Source organism: Tachyglossus aculeatus, chromosome 1, assembly GCF_015852505.1.
Source record: "Tachyglossus aculeatus isolate mTacAcu1 chromosome 1, mTacAcu1.pri, whole genome shotgun sequence".
NCBI lineage: Eukaryota > Metazoa > Chordata > Mammalia > Monotremata > Tachyglossidae > Tachyglossus > Tachyglossus aculeatus.
In genome coordinates this window covers 131,294,754-131,317,502 of record NC_052066.1, presented here as the reverse complement: position 1 = coordinate 131,317,502, position 22,749 = coordinate 131,294,754, and the positions used below count along the sequence as shown (strand labels likewise).

The 22,749-nt window shown below is 38.0% G+C and overlaps 1 protein-coding gene across 6 annotated transcripts in view; it reads right to left on the bottom strand.

Annotated features, from left to right (window-relative positions):
* Nucleotides 1-413: 413 nt before the first annotated feature.
* Nucleotides 414-22,749, bottom strand: part of KHDRBS2 (KH RNA binding domain containing, signal transduction associated 2) — a 606,540-nt gene continuing 584,204 nt past the window's right edge. For 4 of the 6 annotated variants that reach the window (XM_038746702.1, XM_038746731.1, XM_038746721.1 and 1 more), the window contains one exon: nucleotides 17,787-18,589. In XM_038746702.1, the coding sequence (XP_038602630.1) occupies nucleotides 18,492-18,589 (98 nt within the window). In that variant the 3' untranslated portion in view covers nucleotides 17,787-18,491. Of the gene's footprint in view, nucleotides 491-16,425; nucleotides 16,485-17,786; nucleotides 18,590-22,749 lie in introns of those variants that run through there. The other 2 variants (XM_038746713.1, XR_005451081.1) reach the window with 2 other exon arrangements.

The following is a 22,749-nucleotide window of genomic DNA, read 5'->3' as shown; positions in this document are numbered from 1 at the left end:
ACAAATGGCACAGACTAGATTTTCATCAACACTCATGCACTATTCAAAGAGATCTCTGGAAAATCAATGTGAGTGGCATGTAAAGATGAAGTCTACAGTAAGTACGTAAGCATTAATGTGCTTTTAAATCACTAAGCATACTCACAGAATAAAGATTCATTTAGCTGCTTCACTCCATTTTAAGATTGAAAAATAACATTCTCTTGAAAATAAAATTGGTAATCGAAAATACCCTCTACTCAAAAAACAGTGATTCTTCAGCAATAAGTTTACTTTCTAAAACAATTTTCAAAAAAATCTAGTTTCTTGCATAATCAGAGTTCAAATAAAACCTTACAGATGTTGATGATCGTCACTGTGAATTTGACTGATATTAACCACCAGAAGGTTTATAGGCCTTGCAGCATTAGTAGCTTTTTCCTTTGAAGGATCTGGTTCTTCCAATTCTGTAAAATTGCAACTTGGACAGCCAGTTGTAGCTCAGTAACTCCTATGGAGAATTGTAACTAAGACGCTAGTTGGAAAGAAAACATATAGTGCCCTCCGGGGTTTAACACCGTTAGACAATAATATAATTACACTTGATAATTTCAATTTCATGAGTAGAGCTAATTAATATAATTAAATATTTTCTGAATTCAAAAAGCCATACTAAGCAAACCTTACTATATAGTGAATGACATGAGAGACGGTTGAAAGTTCTTTTTTCCTCAATTATTTCATGTCTATGGTACCTATTCTAAATATAGCTACCAAAAGAAATACTATATTTCTAAATCAATTCAGAACAAGTGAGATGTTTCCATATCAGAGTTTGTACCTGTTTTACCATCAGGAACTTAATTATCTGATCATTATCGTTATCTTGGGCTCTATAAGAAAATGGATCTTTGGGAAGCAAATTAGAAGGAAAACAAATTTTCTTGGGCCAGTGAACCAAAACAGAACATTAGGTAACTACATTTAAAAGCCATAAACTCTTTGTGGGTAGGAACTGCATCTATAAACTCTATATTGTACTTCAACGAGTGCTTAGTACAGTGCTTTGCATACAGTAAGCACTCAATGAATACCATTGAATGATTGATAAAATACTTAAGTGTTTTACTTAAGTATTTAGGATTTTTCATTTGCAGAAAGCAAAAGAAAAGAAAACCAACAGAATTATAACAATCCATGATCCAAACAACAGGATTTTATTCCCAAACATTCCCAATTCCATTCAAGAAACTCTATGAGTACTGAATTGTAAAACACTATACCAAATGGAAGACCCCTGCTCTTCTGAAAATAAATCATCAATCATCGCAAAATACTTTCAGTGCCGTGTAAAGCAGGAAAGACAAAAATAGTTGGATTTCTTCTTGTTCTCCTTATGGCATTATTAGTTAAGTGTTTATTTGTGTCAAGAATTGTTATAAGTGCCGGGGCAGGTACAAGGTAATCAGTTTTGACACAGTCTCTGTCCCATGTGGGACTCAAAGTCTAAGTCAGAGGCAGAACGGGCATTTAAAACCCATTTTACATTTGAGGAAATAGGGACAGAGAAGTTAAGTGACTCGCCCAGGGTCACACAGCAAGCAATTGGCAGAGTGGGATTAAAACCCAGGTCCTCTGATTTACAGGTATATGCTCTTTCAACTGGCCCACACTACTTCTCTTTTTCTTGTCTACTACAGTTTTTAAAGCACTTTCAAGAAGTTAGATACAATGCAGTAAGTGAAACAGGACTAAATATTTAGCTTTGTTTACAAGAAATTCCTCTCCTTAGGAGTTGTAAGAGTTAGACAACAAATAGTTAAAAGAAAAACCAACAACGACAAAAAACTAGGGCTCCCTAGGGTCCAGAGAAACATATATCCTACAAGAAATCAGAATATTCTAACAGTGATACTCAATATCTCTGCAACTTTCATTTTAGTAGAAAAAGTTTTGGGTTGTTTTTTTTTTAATCACCTTCAGTTTCCCCTTAACACATGAAAGCTTGTCTCATCCAAAAACAGCTTGGGTTGGAAATTGACCATAGTTCTTATCAGCACAGATTCTGGTATATAGATTGAAATATGAAAGCCTGAAATTGCTTTCCTGCTTATTGTACCTTAGGAGCATCAAGTTCTTTATGTTAAAAAGAAATGTAGATTCAAAAACCGATTCAATTGTTCCAGAAAAGAATGTATTCATGCCTTGCGATAAATATGCATTATATCCATTTAAAGTGTCACATAATGAAATAAGAGTTTTTGAGAGAAATTTTCTAAAGTAAGATGACAATGTAAATGTTTTTGGGTTTAAATGTCTTATCTTAATCTTTTCCAAGACATCACCATTTCTAATATGACTATTAAAACTGGGATCAATTCATTGCTGGCACAACTTGTTGGAAATTTAGACAAGGAAGCTGGGGCTTTTAATATCACCCTGTTCCTCAAAGTTCTTATCCACCAGACTTCTAAACTGATCTAAACTGGTTAAACACCAATGGAAAATGAGACCCAGGAGTTGCTAATGTGATAAAAAAGCTAACACAGCTGATGTTCACCGTACCTCGTTCTCACTCATACCTCACCGTACCTCGTTCTCGCCTGTCCCGCCATCGACCCCCGGCCCACGTCATCCCCCGGGCCTGGAATGCCCTCCCTCTGCCCATCCGCCAAGCTAGCTCTCTTCCTCCCTTCAAGGCCCTGCTGAGAGCTCACCTCCTCCAGGAGGCCTTCCCAGACTGAGCCCCTTCCTTCCTCTCGCCCTCGTCCCCCTCTCCATCCCCCCATCTTACCTCCTTCCTTTCCCCACAGCACCTGTATATATGTATATATGTTTGTACATATTTATTACTCTATTTATTTTACTTGTACATATCTATTCTATTTATTTTATTTTGTTAGTATGTTTGGTTTTGTTCTGTCTCCCCCTTTTAGACTGTGAGCCCAATGTTGGGTAGGGACTGTCTCTATATGTTGCCAATTTGTACTTCCCAAGCACTTAGTACAGTGCTCTGCACATAGTAAGCGCTCAATAAATACGATTGATGATGATAATGATGATGATGCTCAGTTTCATTTTAATGAAGGTAGATCTGTGCAAAATCTGAAGGAACTTGCCTGCTAATCTGCTTATATTTTCCTTATTATCATTTATTCCACCTTCTCCATGTTTGCTATCCCTCAAATTATTTAGAATTATAATTATAGAAAGGTACCACACCATACACTCTACTGCTTCAAAAGCTATAAGTAACATTTGTACACCTAGAAGGCCATTTACAAGAAAAAGCTTGGCCTAGTGGATAGAGTATAGGCCTGGAAGTCATAAGGTCATGGGTTCTAATCATGACTCTACCACTTATCTGCTGTGTGACCTTGGGCAAGTCACTTAACTTCTCTGTGTCTCAGTTCCCTCACTCATTCATTAATTTAATCATATTTATTGAGTCCTTCCTGTGTGCAGAGCACTGTACTAAGTGCTTGGGAAGTACAGTTCAGCAAAAAAAATCTGTAAAATGGGGATTAAGACTGTGAGTACCACATGGGACAGGGACAGTATCCAATCCAATTATCTTGTAAATACCCCAGCTCTTAGAACAGTTCCTGGTACATAGTAAGCACTCAATAAATACCATAATTATTCACTGACCTTACTATAACTACCTTTCTCTATATTCTCGGGGTCCAAAAAACATTTTGAAATTTTTGAATAGTAACTATTACTTACTAGTAATAGTAAGGCTGTTTCACTAGCCTTAACTTTTCACCTTGTCTACAATCTCACATTTCCTCTTGCTTCCAAGATATCTCCTCATGGATGTCCTTCTAGCACCTTAAACTCATTCGACTAAAAGTGAAAATTCATCTTTCCTTCTAATTTTCCCATCTCTGTAAACATCACCACCTTCTTCCCTTCCCCAGAAGTCAAAAACCTTAGTTTCATCTTTACTGTCATTTAATTCTACTATTAAGTCTTTCACATAAAGTGTAAGCTCCATGTGGGCAGGGATCACATATCACACAGAGAGAAGCAGCATGGCTCAGTGGAAAGAGCATGGGCTTTGGAGTCAAAGGTCATGGGTTCAAATCCAGGCTCAGCCAATTGTCAGCTTTGTGACTTTGGGCAAGTCACTTAAGTTCTCTGTGCCTCAGTTACCTCATCTGTAAAATGGGGATTAAGACTGTGAGCCCCCCGTGGGACAACCTGATCACCTTGTAACCCCCCCCAGTCTTAATATTAATTTGCCGTTATTATTATTATTAATCCCAGCAGTGTTGTACTGTAATTTCCCAATCACTTAGTAGAGTGCTCTGCACATGGTAAGTGCTCGATAAATGCCTTTGATTAATTTGTTTAAGAACAGTGCTTGGCACATAGTAAAAGCTTAAAAAATACCATCATTATTAATTGGCTGATTGATTAATAGTTTTTCCTCTATGCTATTTCTGGATACTCCCCTTTATCACCACCCAAATTCTCACTGTCTCTCTACCACCAACCTCTCCCTTCTTTAGTGTCTACTATCCTTTGCTGCCCAGATCATCATTCTAAAATGTCATTCATCACACACTTCTTCCAATCCTGGAAATCTTCCACTGGTTCCCCATTTTGCTCTGCATCAACAAACTCCTGACTTTCAAGACTTTCCCCCCCGTCTCCTTCTTTCATATTGGTTTCTTCACCCACCATGCTCCAGCACAACTATTCAGTTTTCAATAGTTTTATGTATGTCTTCCCTCTTCAGACGTGGGAAGGGAAAGTGTTACTACTTTAATCTGTATTTCCCAAATTCCTACTACAGGGCATTGTATTAAGGGAGTGATCAGCAAATAGTACTACTATTAGTAGTAACTTCTTTCTTTCTTCAAAGCTCATTTTCTTATGATCAGTGATAGTTCCAAATGGCATACAAAATAAGCAATCTCCTCAGTGCAATTTTGAAGCAGTCAGGGAGCAGCCTCAGAAAGACGGTGGTAATGCAGGGGTACTAACATGGAGATATGCTCTTTGGACTGAGTTTCATAATATACTGCATATTAGACCACTATGATATGCTGGACACTCACATAACAAAATACAGTGCTATCATATAGAATGGGAGGAGGTGGCAAATTTTCTCTGGCCCTGTTGCTCCCAACACTCTTTCCTCCAATCTCTTTTCATGACCTCTACCCTGCTTGGATTTGGCCATACCACACTCCCTACATCTTCAAAACCCTCCTGGAAAGCCACTTCCTTTAAGGAACATTTCCTGTTCAGTTTCTACCATTCCAGGCCATGCCAACCCAACAGTCACTCTTAGCATGTAATATCAATACATATATACTTTTTTAATTTATTCCCTCATTTCTCTATACTCCTACGACTATCAGGTGTAGCTTTGTTCTCTCTCCTATTTCCACTATTTGGTAATAGGCTGTGTATGCCTCCCATATTAGATTTTAAATTTCTAGTCTATGGATGTAGCTTTTATTGTACCCATCCAAGTACTTAGTATAATGTTCTACATTTATTAAATACTACTAATTGAATTCTAAATTGAGTCACTCTCCTTAGGGATTCAACAAAGCCCAGCTATACCTGGTTAATGAATGTGCTGCAAGACCCTCCTTTTAAGCAGCTCTTTAGCAAACTTACATTTAACTAGCTAATAGTGTCCCTGTTATAATTAAAGTTATAGAATAATTTACTCCATTTTACTTGTGCTTATTGAACCTTTTCTACTTAGACTGTGAGCTCCATGTGGGATAGGAACTTTGTCAGACCTGATTATCTTGTATCTACCCCAGTAATCAGCGCAGCACTTAATGCAGTACAGCACATAGTAAGTGTTTAAAAATAACAATTATTATTGATAATAATTACCTTTGTCATTATTCTTAAACCTAAAATATGCCTCTAGAAATATACTTTTACCTTATTGGGGTTTATTATTGAGTAATGCAAAACAAAACACTGATATTCAAATCTTGTTACATTGATAAATGTATTTGAATCATATCAGTGTTATTCATTGAGTGCTTACTGTGTGCAAAGAACTGTACTATGTGCTTGGGAGAGTGCAGTACAATAGAGATGACAGACACAATCCATCCCCACAAGGAGATTACGCTCGCGAGAGAGAGAGAGAGACAAATGCTAAAATGACTTACAAACTGGGGAAATGGCAGAGTACAAGGCTATGTACATAAGTATTATGTGGCTGAGGGAGGGATGAATATCAAGGGCTTAGGCTTACTAAGGATATTAAATTATCTTTATTTTATTTTAATTTAACCCTCCGAAATAGTTGTCCCTTATACACATCGGTCAAGGGTACCGTACCCTTTGAAAAAATCCATCCATTAAAAAATAATTGAAATATTTCCTTAAGGGAATGCCCTAGTGGCACATGGGATTTATGAGGATGGGGTGAGAGGGTGGGCACTCAGCCAATGAAGAAGGCATGCAGCCCAGGGATTTTAGGGGAGACCAAATTAGAAGATGCTGGGGTGTGGCTGCCAGTTTAATGAGGTTGATGGAAGGGGGTTGAATAGTGCTGTCCCTCTCAGGCCCAGCTCATTTGGGCAGGGACACTGCACTCTGGAAAACCTACTCTGAGACAGTCTCTTATACCACAACCAAATTCTGCCCTATCCTGGATTATTTCTAGTTCTCATAGGAACTCAATAATTTGAGTTGCCTGCCTGATTGATTGATTGATTGCCTTAACTACTGCATCATTCATTCATTCATTCAATCGAATTTTTGAGCGCTTACTGTGTGCAGAGCACTGTACAAGCACAGCCTCCTTGCTGACCTCCCTGCTTCTTATCTCTCCCCTCTCCAGTTAATATTTCACCCTGCTGCCTAGATCATTTTTCAAAAAATAAATGAAGTCCACAATTCCCCAGTCCTCAAGAATCTCCAGTGGTTGTCTATATACCTCCACATCAAACAGAAACCGCTTGACCCTTCCTATCTTAGCTCTCTGATTTCCTTCTACAAACCAGTAATCAATCAATCATAGTTATTGAGTGCATACTGTCTTTATTGTTGTCTACTAAGCACCTGGGAGACTATAATATAGCAGAGTTGGAAGGAATAATGCCTTCCCACAAGGAACTTACAGTGTAGAAGAGGAGACAGACATTAATATAAATTATGGATATGTACAAATGCTGTGGGGTTGAGCATGGAGTGAATAAAGGGTGCGAAGTATGTTCACTTCGTTCCCCTAATGCCAACCTACTAACTATACTTTGATCTTATCAATGTCCTACCTCTAGTTCTTGCCCCCTTCATATAGCATCATCATCATCAATGACATTTATTGGGCACCTACGTGTGCAGAGCAAGGTACTGCAGGTTTCATCTTCACAGCATCACTCTTCTCCATCCAAACTGCTACCATCTTAGTACAATGACTTATCCCTACTGGATTACTGCATCAACATCCTTTCTGATCTCTCAACTTCCTGTACCTCCCCACTTCAGTCTATACTTCACTCTGCTGCCCAGATTATCTTTTTACAGAAATGCTCTGGGCATGTCACCTCCCTCCTCAAAACTCTCCAGTTGTTGCCGATCAACGTCCATATCAAGCAAAAACTCCTCAACTATTGGCTTCTAAGCTCTCCATAACCTTGCCTCCTCCTACTTCACCTCCCTTCTCTCCTTCTACATCCCAGCCTGCGCACTCCACGCCTCTGGTGCTAACCTTCTCGATGTGCCTCGTTCTTGCCTGTGCCACCATCGACCCCTGGCCCATGTCCTACCTCTGGCCTGGAATGCCCTCACTCCTCAAATCCGCCAATCACATCTCCCCCCCATCAAAGCCCTATTGAACGTTCACCTCCTCCAGGAGGCCTTCCCAGACTAAGCTTCCCTTTTCTTCAGCTCACCCTCCCCAACACCCCAAATTGCTCCCTTTGGCCTACCACCCCCTGCGCCCCACAGCACCTGTGTATATATGTACATATCTGTAATTCTATTTATATTAATGCCTGTTTACTTGTTTTGATGTGTATATATCTATAATTTTGTGTATTTATATTGATGCTATTGATGCTTGTTTACTTATTTTGAAGTCTGTCTACCCCCTTCTAGACTGGAGGCCATTGAGGGCAGGGATTGTCTCTCTTTATTGCTGAATTGTACTTTCCAAGTGCTTAGTACAGTGCTCTGCACACAGTAAGCACTCAATAAATATGAATAAATGAATACTAAGAGCTTGGAAGAGTAAAATACAACATTGCCTGCCCACAATGAGCTTGCAGTCTATAAAGGGAGACAGACATTAATATAAATAATAATTGATAATATATATGTACACAAGTGCTGTGGGGTGAATATCAAATGCCCAATGGTCATATACAACAGACCACCAGTCTCCCCACTGTCAAAGCCCTATTGAAATCACAGCTTCAAGAGGGCTTCCCTGACTAAACCCTCATTTCCCTTACTCCCTCTACCTTCTCCATTGCCCTCACACTTTGATTTATACCCTTTATTCACCCCACCCTCAGCATTTATGTACATATCCATAATGCATTTTAATGACTACCATGCCTTCTTTACTGTAAGCTTCTTGTGGGCAGAGAACATATCTACCAACTCTGATTGTACCATCCCAAACACTTATTATAGAGCTCTGCCACAGTAAACACTCAATAAATGATTGATTGACTGTTCAATTCTGGAGCAGGGGTAGAAATCAAACTATGTAAACTATTTATTCTGGTGTGATTGATTGCAAATTTGGGACTGTGGCTCATCTGACTGTATTGTATAAATTAAATGCCAGTGCTTGGAACATGGTAAGTACTTAACAGTTAACCTTATTATTATTATTATTTAGTTATAAAGGTGAAGACAAAGCCCTAAGTTCTCAAATTTTGTATATTAAAAACATGAAGATATTGTTCCATATAAACTCCAATCAAGAAGAGTTTATAGTGAGATTTAGCCTGTGTGGTTGTCTTTTAAATTGATTGTTCCTGTCTTTGACCAAAAATTGAATTGGCTTTAAATAAAGAAGAAACATCCAAATGTCAAACAACTTGATTTTTTTTCTTTATACTTTGTGCAATGATATACAGAGTTAATTCTCCAAAATCCCTAGAAGAAAACTCTACTTTTAAGTGGGAGCTTTACTCCATTAAAAACGACAAATTTTGGATAATTGAAAAACAAATGTTGATTTGTTCTAACTTGTAAATTGGCAAAAAGGATCTGAAATAATTTTCACAGTTGAATGCATATTTCAAGATTTCATCATAGACTTCATGGTTTTCTCACATTTAAAGTACTGTCTATACAAATAGCTTTATCAAAACATTAACTATCATCTACCACATCTTATCCACCATATAGTGTGGGTGGGTGGGTGTAAATTATTGTCTTCATTAATTATTGTGTATAATCAGAAATTATGATGTATGGTCATAATTAAGCTATTATTCAACAAGAAAGTAGTAAATCTGCTTTTGTTAGTGAATATTCAGGACTCTCAAAATTAATAGCAGGGGATTTGAACAGGAGGTTAAAAGGCAAAACAACAGACAGAATTTTAAGCTTTTTATTATGCAGAATAAGAATTAAATATTGAACACATGTTTGGTGTGTTTGGCTAACAAGACCCTTGAAATTCCTGTAAGTATGATATTTTGACCCAAAGGACAATATGCTGGAGGATTCAGATAATTATGGAAGACTTTTTTCCAATATTTTAGGTGAATCATATTTTTCATCTCATCTTTTCTGCTCATTAAAGTTGCTTGATTTTGATTGGCCATTCTAGGTTTACTTGTTAAAAATATAAAATAATATGTATATTCAATTAAACGATCAAATCTGAACATATGAACTTTTGCATGCTTTCTGGCATGTTTAATACTTTAGTACTGAGCTGACTTCAAGGTACATGGAACACAGAAGAGCTTGTCCAAAAGCTAAGGAGTATATGATCATTTGAATAATCAGATACCTGTGTAGGTTATTCATAAATTAGGCATTTGACAGTTTATTAAGGGAAGAACATTTTGCATTGAAATTTGGGGGAGAAATACCCCTTTTCATTATGAATGTACACTTGATCTCTATCTGCAGATTTCCGTCTCGAAATGGTTTTCTTCTCCCTAATGATTTAATCTGCACCAGATTTAGAAATAAGCCACTTTTTAGGGAAGCAGCAAATTTGTCTCCCTTTCTGCTACCACGTCCTCCCTATGGGACAGTCTGGCAGCTACCATTTGCTTCCAGTGGTAGAGGAAGTCATTAGGGTTGGAGTTATGGTGCTCGAACTGGGGCTGAGGCAGTTTAGGAAGGAGGGAGGCACCATTCTGGACTGTGGTAAGGACGAAGCTCAAACAGTGGCCAGAGATAGTCCTCTCACATCCTATGTTGGTCCTGGAGATTGAAACTCTGAGACAGTTAATAACAACATGGGTTCCAATCCTGACTCCACTGCTTGTCTGCTGTGTGAACTTGGGCAAGTCACTTCACTTCTCTGGGCCTCAGTTACCTCATCTGTAAAATGGGGATTGAGACTGTGAGCCCCCATGGGCCCCACAGAGATTGTGTCCAGCCCAATTTGCTTATATCTACCCCAGCGCTTAGTTCAGTGCCTGGTACATAGAAAGCAGTTAACAAATACCACCATTATTAATTAACAACTGACTTCTGGTGGCAGGAGAGGTAAGGTAATACATTTAAAACATACATACACAGATATACTGTGAGTGAGTCTTGTGTGGGCTGGGTGGGGGCGTGAGGCAATGCCAGGTTAGGGGAGGGGTGTACCACCAGGCCCGCAGTCAGCCCACAGAGCCCGGTATATCTTATATATCCAGAGTTTTATTGGTATTAATGTCCATCTTCCCCTCTAGACTGGATGCTCGTTGTGGCCAGAGGATGCATCTGTTTATTGTTCTGTTGGACTCTCCCAAGTGCTTAGTACAGTGCTCTTGCACAGAGAGAAGCAGCGTGGCTTAGTGGAAAGAGCACGGGCTTGGGAGTCGAAGGTCGTGGGTTCTAATTCCGTTCTGCCACTCTCTGCTGTGTGACCTTTGGCAGGTCACTTAACTTCTCTGTGCCTCAGTTACCTCATCTGTAAAATGGGGATTAAGACTGTGAGCCCCCTAGCCCTGCTGGAGGTCCCCTGGTTTTGTTCCAGAAGGACCATCCTTCCTTGGTGGGGAACTATGATCTGCTTGACCCATGCGTGCGTGTGTGTGTGTGTGTGTGTGTGTGTGTGTGTGTGTGTGTGTGTGTGTGTGTGTGTGTGTGTGTGTGTGTGTGTGTGTAGGAGCGTAGACGACTTCTCAACTCTGTGTTGTACTCTCCCAAGCGCTTAGTACAGTGCTCTCTGCACACAGTAAGTGCTCAATAAAAATATCATTCACTGAGTCATTCGGTCCTGTTCTTCCTCGTCAGATTAGTGTGAGTGGTGGGTGGTTTGAAGGTGAATAATATTACTAAAAATCATGATGGTATTTGAAAGCACCTACTTTGCCAAGCACCGTTGTAAGCACTGGGGTAAAGTCAAGTTCAGCTGGTGGGACCCAGTCCTTGTCCCCCATGGGGCTCCAAGTCTAGGACAGGGAACAGGTGAATGCCGAGAAAGGCCGTGCCTCTGGGCAGAGCCCATCATGGCATCCACAGGCTGGCATTCCTGGGGACTAGAGTCCCTTGTGGCCTGGGGTGCTGGCAAGTCTGGAGCACACGGGCTCTGTCAGCCCGTTGTTGGGTAGGGACCATCTCTATATGTTGCCAACTTGTACTTCCCAAGCGCTTAGTACAGTGCTCTGCACACAGTAAGTGCCCAGTAAATATGATTGAATGAATGTACTTCTTTTCCCACTTAACTTTGGGTTCTACTCTCCTGCTGCGACATTTACCTGTGCTATTAACAGAGTGGCCAGCATTCAATTTTAGTTGTGTTACTAGAGGAACAAATTCTGCACTTAATATGTAAATGTTAAATGTGAATTACTACGCTACTTGGAATTATTTTAAAGTGTATATTTCTGAGCAATTTTGCTTTTTTATGTTTCCCTATGTATAAAATGCATACAATATGATTAAAAATGTGACCATTTTCTGTGAAATATTTTGCAAATTTAAGCTGCTGAGTAAAAATAGAGAAAATAACATTTTGTGCACTTAAATGTGAGAAACCTGAAATTGGTAGTTTGACAAAATCATGTAAGATCTAGACTATTAGGAGCTTTCAAAATAAAGATACTCAGGTAAAAGTAAAATCACAAAGTGGTGAAAGTCTTTATGACTGTATATTTCAAAGTCCTTTTTCCTTAAATGCACCTGGCAGTCAAAATTCTTCCTGTGGTGTACAATTTATTGGTTTAATTAACTTAATGTAGGCCCAGGTCAGTGCTTGAATGGATGATGTCCCAGAAATACCTAGGTGTTACAGCAATGACTCAGTACCACTAGTGAACTAACTGGGAGAGGCCATTTGCAGTCAGAAATCTAGAAAACAATGAAATGCTGGCTTGGCTCTAGAACAACTATTTAACACTGAACAGTAAACAGTTCTGTAGATCTGACTTCAAAACCCATATTGTTTTTTTCAGCTCTGGGAGTTTGGTATGATCCTTTCCTTGCAGCCCAGATCTCAGAGTGGGAACAGACGGAAAGCCACCCTTCTGTCTTCCCTTCTTGACTGTGAGTTCCTTGTGGGAAGGGAATGTGGTAAAACAACTCTTGTTGTATTGTATGCAAATAATAATGATGGTATTTTTTAAGCACTTACTATATGTCATGCACTGTTCTAAGCACTGGGATAGATACAGCTAATCAGGTTGGGAAAAGTCGCTGTACCACATGGGGCCCGGGAAGTAAAATGACTTGCCCGAGGTCACCCAGGTCCTTCTGACCCCCAGGCCCATGCTCTATGCACTAGGCAATAGTCTCCTAAGCACTTAGTACAGTGAAAACTCTGCACAGAGTTAGCACTCAATAAATACCATTGATTGATCCTGTGAGTACTATGTAGTAGGCCAAGACTGAGAAAAATGTAAGAGTTCCTGGGTTGTGTTTCTTGCCTGAGAATTGGCATCCTCACGCAAGGAATCAGATCATTTATCTGGTCCCCAGCTAAGAAACAGCACCCAAGTTACCTCTGCCTCAGTTCAAGTCCTGGTTTCCTAGTGGGGAGAGAGTTTATTCTTCCTGTCCTGGCTTGAATCCCATACCAGAATTTCTATCCCTTTCACAATACAGGCGAGTCCAACTGTGGTGAATGCAGGTGCGAAGTGATCATTTCATGGACAATCCTATAACTGTATTGATTTGATTGCAAAGTAAAACCAAAAAATAAGAATGTATATTTGAAGTATGGGTTAGTGCCATCCTAAGTGATGAACATCTTCAATATAAAGTGCTTGTAAATATTTCTGTAAAAAATATAAAAAGCTGGTATATTAAGACATAAAATATATACAAATAAGTGCCTCACTAGTCCCTTCCTCTCAATTTGTTCTGCTGCAATTATAATTCACAATGTAATTTATGAAATAGGAATCAAAAAGGTTTCTAACACTTGATTTGCATACAGAATTATATCACCTATGCAATAGTTATCCGGGTACTGTCCCGTTCTGGCAGTAGGTCAGTTAACTCAGTTGGATAGAGCTGGATGCTAATAATGCCAAGGTTCCAAGTTCTATCCTCTGGGTGAGCCACATATTCCTTTCGAAAGCAGCATGGCCAAGTGGAAAAAGCACAGGCCTTGGGAGTCAGAGGACCTGGCCTCTAAACCCAGCTCTACCACTTACCAGCTGTGTTACAACCTTGGGAAAGCCTCAACTTCTCTCTGCCTCAGTCTCCTCTTTGATAGAATGGGGATTCAAAAACTGTTCTCCTTCTTAAGTAGACTGGGACCCCCATGTGGGACAGAGATATGTCCAAGCTGATCGTCTCTCATCTACCCCAGCATTTAGTGCAATGCTTGGCACAGAATAAATGCTTAACAAATATCATAATTGTAACAGCTATCATTAGTATTATTATTGTCATTACTAGTTTGTGTTAGTAATCTTGTAATCGAATGTTCAGCCTGTCATTTCTGTCATTCATTCATTCATTCAGTCATATTTATTGAGCACTTACTGTTTGCAGAGCACTGTAATAAGTGCTAGGAAAGTACAATTCAGATGGTGCCTTGCTCTCACCTTTCCTTTCTTTTAATCAGACTCAGAGTGTCTCCAAGGCCAAAGGTAACTCTATAGTAGTAGTAGTAATATTTACTAGACAAAACACTGTACTGAATGGTTGGGGAAAAGAAATGGATGAGAATTAGGCATGGTCTCTGGCCCTCAAGAGGTTCAGCCTTGCCCTGAGTGCCAGGAGGACACTTCTTTTGCCTTATGTTTGGCCTTTCCTAAGTACCGCACTGGACTATCTAACTGAATTAGCATCAAATGGCACAAAAGCTTCAGCATCACTAAGGGGAAAGGTGTGGGATGCCTATAATTCTCCCTTTAAGTGCAGTTAGAAGCAATCTGGGTCCTATTTAAGTTAGCAGGGTTCTTCATAGCAAACTTTTTTGCAGCATATTTACCATTAGTAGAGTCTTCTTCGAATAAGATAGGACAATGGAATAGCCTGTATATTGGCTGAAAATGCCAATGTGGCATCCACAGTCCCAGCCACATAGAACATACAGAAAGCTTACCCGTGGTTGTGCTGTTGTGTTTAATGCACCTTAATGCACCTTGCAAGCACCTTGAGTGGCTGGCATCATCACTGATTATCTCACAAGTATCTACTGCCTTTAAAATTTTACTTTGAGAAGGCCAGGATCTTTTCCTTGGCAGTCCACAAGGAAGCAACTTTTAGTCAGGGAAAAGAAGCACTGATCAATGCAAAATGGCATCATTTGGGTGGCTTTTTGTTGAAAGTACAACCTTCTCTCCATTCACTTCTAAAACTTCTATTTCCTTTTGTTAATTTGGAACTTAAGAAACTTTTCACTTTTAACCAACCCATTCCTGGCTTTATTTTTTTTTTAACTTAGCAAAAGTGTTTGAATAGAGGAGGGATAAGAAACTTTAGAATGAGCATTCTACATGGTACTCATCAGTACTTCTCTATTCTAGATGTACTCCAAGTTTGCCCTTCCACAGCTAGATTACTGAGGTTTAGCAGTCTCAGAATCAGCAAAGGTTCTGTTTCATTTTGGTTCTGTTTTTTTTCCCCATCCTAACTCTGAAAGATATAAGAGTATGTAATAAGGAAGCTAAAGTCTCGTTTGCAGACATGGCACGGATTGACTGTCTCTGAAGACACTTTCAGTCATGATTTTTCTCTCATAACCTCTTTCTTCTCTCAATGTATTATGGAACAGAATTTGCTAGGAAGACTTGGTCTATAAAAGTTAGGACAGGTACAATAAAATTTGAAGATTTTACATATCTGTGTGCAATTAAGGCAAGCTATTAGACTCTCTGGGGAAGAGATCTGGGTGAGAAAAATATGTACCTGTAAAGGACTTAGCCAGTCTGTTGATGTAGAGGGGAGGGACTCTGTTCAGCCTCTGCATTGCAATATAATATATTCACAGTATAGAATATTTAAAAAATGGCAGTCTGTTGGCTAGTCCCTTTACTCTTGTAGCATCCTGCATCACTCCCCACCAACCCATCTCTGCGATTCCTGCACCCTCTAATACCTAGGGAACCTATACCGATCTCATCCTGCTTTTCTCCTGAGAGATAGAGACGAAGGGCAAGAAACAGTTGCCTCCTAGATTTTCCACTAGGTCTCTCTCTCTCTCACCCTGAATTTTGAGTCTCATGGATTCGCTAATTAGCAGATGTAAAGGAACTAATCGATTTTTTTATCTGAACAAAATTGTAAATCATCATATATGACATGGAAAATGTAAGGCATTGAATGAATTTTAGACTTTAGACTTCCGTTGATTTATATTGAAGGCAAAGTCTCACTAAATTGGAACATATCAATTCATATCTTTCACAGAGAATTCTTTAACTGTTACTTTGCTGAGCAGAAATATATTTTCATATAGTTTCCCGAAATAATTTCTGAGATAAAACACCAAATTAAGATGGGTTCACATTTCATATTTCTTAGAAATTGGTGCAGATTGGAGGGGTAAATATCATCCCTCATTTACTCAAAGGTTTACTAGAACCACCAGTGAAGAGAAAGAAGCTAAGCAGCTATGATGTGGTAAAAAGTTGAGTGGGAGAAGGCTGAAACTGTCAATCAAAATATAAATTCTGAGATTTATTATTTATCATTAAAAATTGACTTGTTAAATGACATATTGTTAATTTACTCAGAACGCTTTATGATAGTCCCATGTCAGGAAAACAGTAATCAAAACTTTATCATAACTATGGCTAAATAGCCCTGACATGCCAAATGGTGTTGAAAAGGAAGCACTTGAAAAGAAAACAAAACAATAAATGCTTACCAGCATCCTTCTTAACACATCACATCTGCTCAGCTAGGTGCCCTTTGCTTGGGGATTCCTAAAATAGTGAGACAGAATAAAGCCAATGTAACCAAGCAGGTCTTAACCACATCCATCTCAAAAAAATTTCAGGTTCCAATAATAGACATACACTTCATAAAGCTATTAGCATGCAACTCCAGCTGCAAGAGATATTTGTACACAAAACTGAACAGCACTACACTATGTTTTCGTATCAAAAAAGTAAACCAATAAACATTGACAAAAAGCCACCATAAACAAAAAAACTGTACTTAAAAGATCAACAGTTTTGGCATTCATCCCTACTATCAAGTCTTCCAGTTATTTTCTCCATCAAAATTTAGGTTATATATTTGGTGTTAGCAAGAGTTGCATTACTATTATTATTAATTTTAGTTCTGTTTATTACTTTGAGGGTTATAGAGTGTAAAATAATTTTGGTGCTTCTAGTTAATGTTAATTAGTTGTTTTAATAGCCTATAAACCTATTTGTTTTGTTTTTGTAGGTTTACTTTTTTAACTATCAGTAACTTAATAACTGAGAATATTTAACATTGCTGTTGCATACTCAAAATTACAGAGTTACTATTAGTGTTACCTGTTTAACGTTTAATCATCCTTTGAGTCCTGCGACATATTTCCTTAATAATCATCAGCCATCGAGTCTGATAGTCTCAAAAGAAATATCAGCCCTCTAAACTGCCTTCAAGGGTGGTGATATTTAGCACTGAAAATTACAAATAAAGTTTTTGAAGTTGAATATCAACAAGTGGCCAGTGACACTGATGATTTGTTTGTCAAAACAAATTGTTATATACTACGCAAATGCAGTCAACGCACTCCTTTGAGTGAAAACAATAATGTGAATCTATGCAATGCTCACATGTTGAATGGGATATTTAATGTGCGGGGAAACTCAAAGGTTGAAGAACTAGGCATTTAGACAGTGGTAAGTGGTAATCTTACCTCTTTATACTCCATTACATTCTCACGAGAGACATGCTAATACAAACAAGTTAATCAGAGTTTGTGTTTAGCAAGATAAAGCTTAGAGGATAGTTTAAAATCCATTTATTAGTCTAAATCCATTTTTTCCATTAACATGTTATACATTAGTGTTTACTAACCATGATTCAAGTAACAGTTTAGTTTGTTAACTTTTAAATTATTTAACAACCATAAGTTATTAATACAACTTTTAAAAGTCTTACACAAAATTCTTAAAACAGGCTTGGGTTCATTTTTGTAATTTTAAATATAAAACAGTTTAGCCATCTCTTGAAGAAGAAATAAAGCAAGCATTTAAAGCTAGAAAACAAGTAATTCCAAATTTAGTTTGTTACAAAAGGTTTCAGCTTTATTGACAAATTATGGCAAACATATTTGACAAAATTGTGGTTTCCTATTTAGAGAGAAGCTTACACATGGAACTTTATGTGGTTTTTTTGTTTAAACAAATACAGGTTAAAACACTGAACAAATTCAGTTAGCTACATACATACAGTAGCTGTTTGTTTTCAACCCCATTAAAACAGCATTTAAAATTAAATTTACAAACTTAATATCGAACATCTTAATCTAACTAACATATATTAAAAGACAGGTTAAAACATCTTATCTACATCTTGATTATCATCTGTTTCAAAAATCATATTACAATCTTTTAGCAACCCTAAACAAAACTCAGCCTTGGCTATTTTGAAGAGACTCAAGATCTTTTAACAGCTTCATGCTTTTTCTCTTTAAAAAAAAAATTACACACAACAATGAAAAACAACCAAGAGAAAGAACATCATCCTACTAAATGGTTTAGAGACGATGCTTGCCAAAGTCTTTTAAGTCCGTGTTATAAAATATTACTAATGCCAAATGTCACGCCAATGGTTTAGGAGGAAATACAAGAAGTACATGGTACATGGGGTAATCATGAGCAGTAATCCCTAGGATAGAAAAGAAATGGACTATTACTTGTCTTGTTGCCGTTTATGTGGAGACCACAGGCTATTAATTGTCTTTGAGGTGAGGTCACAGATGAGGAAGACCTTCAATATCTACCATAGGGATGTTCCCTGTATCCCCCTCTGGCTGACCTTGGTGGTGGTGCCTTTAGACTGGAACGGGTAGTTGCCCATTCTTCTTGTACTACAAAACAAAACAAAACAAAACAAAAAGTACAGTGTACATATACACGGACTATGGTTTCAAAGGGACTATGGTTTCATACAGGCTATGGTTTTCTTGAATAGATGAGAATTTCTGCAAGGGTCTAAAGAGTGTTTAAAGACTGAAACGAACATCCAGTGGCTCTAGGGACACTTCCAGAGGTCATGGCTAACGATTATTTGAAAGTGAAAAAACTGTATTGGATAATGTAGGGAAAAAAAAGTCAAAACCAAATAAGAAAGGGAAGTGCTGAATTTGCAAATGGAATGGTATTTCAGTGCTAGTCCCTTGTAGCAAGAAAAAAATCCTGGCCATTTCTCTTTGCTTAAATTCTGAATTACAGAGGCAGTGTATGGAATATATCGCTTACACAAGGTAGAAGTATGGAAAGGTCAAGAAAAGAGAATCATAAGAGGAGGGCAAAGGAATGCTGCAGAAGTCTAATTCAGAGATGATGTAAAAAAAGAAAAATAATTTCCCTCGGGTTTTAAATAAGAAATATGGAAAATATTTTGGTTTTATTGATTCCTATTTATGTCATATAGGAAGAGAGGACAAGGATGGGGTGAAATGACATGTAATATTTCTTTTGGAATGTATTTGCATTTGTGCACCTGATAATTACACATATATTTATAGATTTAATATTATAAGGCTAAAGCAATTTAGATTCAAAGTTTGCCTAGAGCAATAGAATATGTTGGTGCCATTTATAAGATGATCTGCTAAAAATGGTGACAAAATATTCAGATATAATGCATCCTCATAAGATCTCTCAAGTACACAACTGATTAGAACTCTTTTGTAATATATCCAGGAGAACCCTTCCATATCCATTCACATTCTGTAGTTTCTATCATTTCCTAGCACTATATAACAAGCATTTGGCCTCATTACATGTTACTCTGGTGGCTTGAAAGAGTTTATGCTTTCCCAAATTCTCCCTTCTCAGCAAAATCAGGCCTATTAAATAGTACACTTGTCTTATTCTACCCTCATTTGTTTGAGGTGAGAATGCACTCTGGGAGCATTTAGAGTTAAATAGACGTACAGAATGGAAAACTTGAATACATTTGGAAGATTGAGATTTGGCACTCTGGAGCCTGGGCCCAAGAGGTTAAAATAGCTAGGTATTCGATTACACTACTGAAATTTTGAACTACTTTGAAGAAGAGAGAACTTGACAAATTTATTATATGTGACTTGTAAATGAATACTCGGAACCCACTAACTGGAACGGTTAAATTAATTGTCATTATCACACACTGGCAACTTCTTTGGTTTGTGATAAATCGAAAATCAAGCATCAACATCTCAGCATTGTTACTTAAAATCCAGGTAGGCTTTGAGCCATAACTTATATTGGCTTTTAAGGGATCATTTTGTTTAGCTATATACAAAAAATATACTTGCACATTATCTTGGGGCTACTTTTCAGCAATTATCTGATCTATTCTTTTATTTTTGCAATCCCTTCTGAAAGCATAAAATTAGTGTTTTCCATATTTTCCCACAAGAGAAAGTCATTTATCCCTTGGATCCTGGTCCTGATGTTAATTGCTAAATGCTAATTTTCTTGGTTATCCATTTATTAAACCAATAGAGCAAAATTGCATATTTATTTTATAATTCAAAACTGAACTAATTCATAGACTATATTTATCTGAGTGTTCTCAGAGGATAAAACATTTTTTCCACATCGTCCTCAGTAGTTTAAAGCACCAAAGAAACCTTACAAAGTAATTACTTAACCTATCATCCAGAGATAGTAGCTGAAATTGATTTTGATCATTCTTAGATTCATAGGAGAAGCTGAAAGAAAAATATGGATTGCCGTCAACTTCCACTTATCCGTGATTGGAAGCAGTGGGGCAGAGAATACCAAATGAGGGAGAGTTAGTTCCATGACTAAGTATCAACCAGCCTGGGATTGTTTAGCTGTGTGGTCTACTGGATAGAGCACAGATCTGGGACTCAGGAGACGTGCTGTATAATCCCAGCTTTGCTATCTGTCTGCTGATTGACCTTCAGCAAGTTACTTACATTTGCTGTGCCTCAAATTCCCACAATTGTAAAATGGGGTTGAATACCTCTTCTCCCTCACCCTTAAACTGTGAGAACTTTGTGGGACAGGGACTGTTTCTGATATGTTATGCTTATCTATACTTAGTTTCCCTCTTATTTAGACTATGAGCCCTATGTGGGACAGGGACTGTATCCAATCTAACTATTTTGTATCCACTCCAACGCTCAGTACACTTCTCGGTCCATAGAAAGTACTAACAAATGCCATCATAAATACCATCAGTATATATCTCAGAGCTTAATAAAGTGGTTGGCACATGGAGCTTCACAAATTGTGCTATTATTATTATTATTTGCTAATGAAGTTTTTATTTAAATAAACCAGCTATGTTCATAAAACTGAAACAGATAATAATAATAATAATAATGATGGTATTTGTTAAGCACTTATTATGTGCAAAGCACTGTTCTAAGTGCTGGGGGGATACAAGGTGATCAGGTTGTCCCACGTGGGGCTCACAATCTTAATCCCCATTTTACAGATGAGGTAACTGAGGCACAGAGAAGTTAAGTGTCTTGCCCAAAGTCACACAGCCGACAAGTGGTGGAGCCGGGATTAGAACCCATGATCTCTGACTCCCAAGCCGTGCTCTTTCCACTAAGCTATGCTGCTTCCCCGTGTAATATGTAAAATTTACAAATAAATGTAAATTTACTGGTGAATCCTAATCCCTGTCAGTAATAGTACCAGGAATTTTATAGGACTTTTTATTTCTCAAAATATTCTTTTGTTGATTATATCATTTGCCCTCACAAAACGGTTTTGTGAGGTAAGCAGTTATTATCATAATCCTTTTAGTTGAGGAAGCTGACATGTGGAGAGATTGAGTGACTTGCCTTAGGTCACTGAAAAAGCTAGCCACCTACCTGGGACTAGAATCCAGATCTCCTGATTCTTAGATCGTGCCTTTTACACTAACCCATGCTGCCTCCCTACAGACCATGCAGTTCTATGGACCAAACAATCAAAAAGGTATCATTTATTAAATTTTAGATGATGTATGTACTGACCTGAAAAATGAAAGACTCTTTGAAAAAAACTTATAAAGCAAGATAGCATATTAGATATATCAATTTAAGGATCGTATTCCATTTTTTGTGGTGAAGTCAGTTTCAGGAGAATAACAAAATTTTCACTTTGCCTTTAAAATCATGCTGGCTTAACAGCCCCCAGATGTCTAGTAGGTCATTTCTTTTTCATCTACTCCTATCAAAATTTCCCTTACTAAGGCCTGTATTGTTCCACAGTTTTCTTTTATAACATTAAATAACCTTATATTGGAGTTTTTGGTTCTCCTACTACAGCAAATGGAAACTTTTCTGGAGTATTGACTTGTTTTGGGATAATATGGAGTCCAATCTGTTTATCTTGTATCAGTGAAGCAACATGGAAGAGTGGCTTCAGCACAGGCCCGGGAGTCAGGAGGACCTGGGTTCCGATCCCGCGTATAGATATAGATGCACATAAATGGGTGGAGGTTTTAAAGGGAATATTATATTATAAATGTATGAAGGGGATATAGACATATTTAATATCCTCTATTAAATCTTACCTAAATCCCTTTTTAATTACATAGTCATTACTATCCTCACATAATACTGCTTTTATGCTACAATCCCATGCATGAGGAGTCTGAAGTAGAAGTGCAAGGTAAGTAGGTGAAACAGCATGGTCTAGTGGAAAGAGCACAGGTCTTTCTTGGCATCAGAGTACTTGGGTTCTAATTCCGGCTCCACCAATTGTCTGCTGTGTGACCATGGGCAAGTCATTTAAATTGTCTGTGCTTCAGTTACCTCATCTGTAAAATGGGGATTAAGACTAGGAGCCCCACATGGACCATGGACTGAGTCCAACCCTGGTTGTCTTGTATCTGCCCCAGTGCTTAGTACAGTGCCTGGCACATAGTAAGCACTTAAATATTATTTTTTAAAAAACAATGTGTCCAGCACATTGTGGATTCTTATCAAATGCCATATTTATTGGTAGTATGTTATTATAATAATTATTATTATCATTACTTTCTGTTTTGCCATGCTACTTTAGGCATTACCCT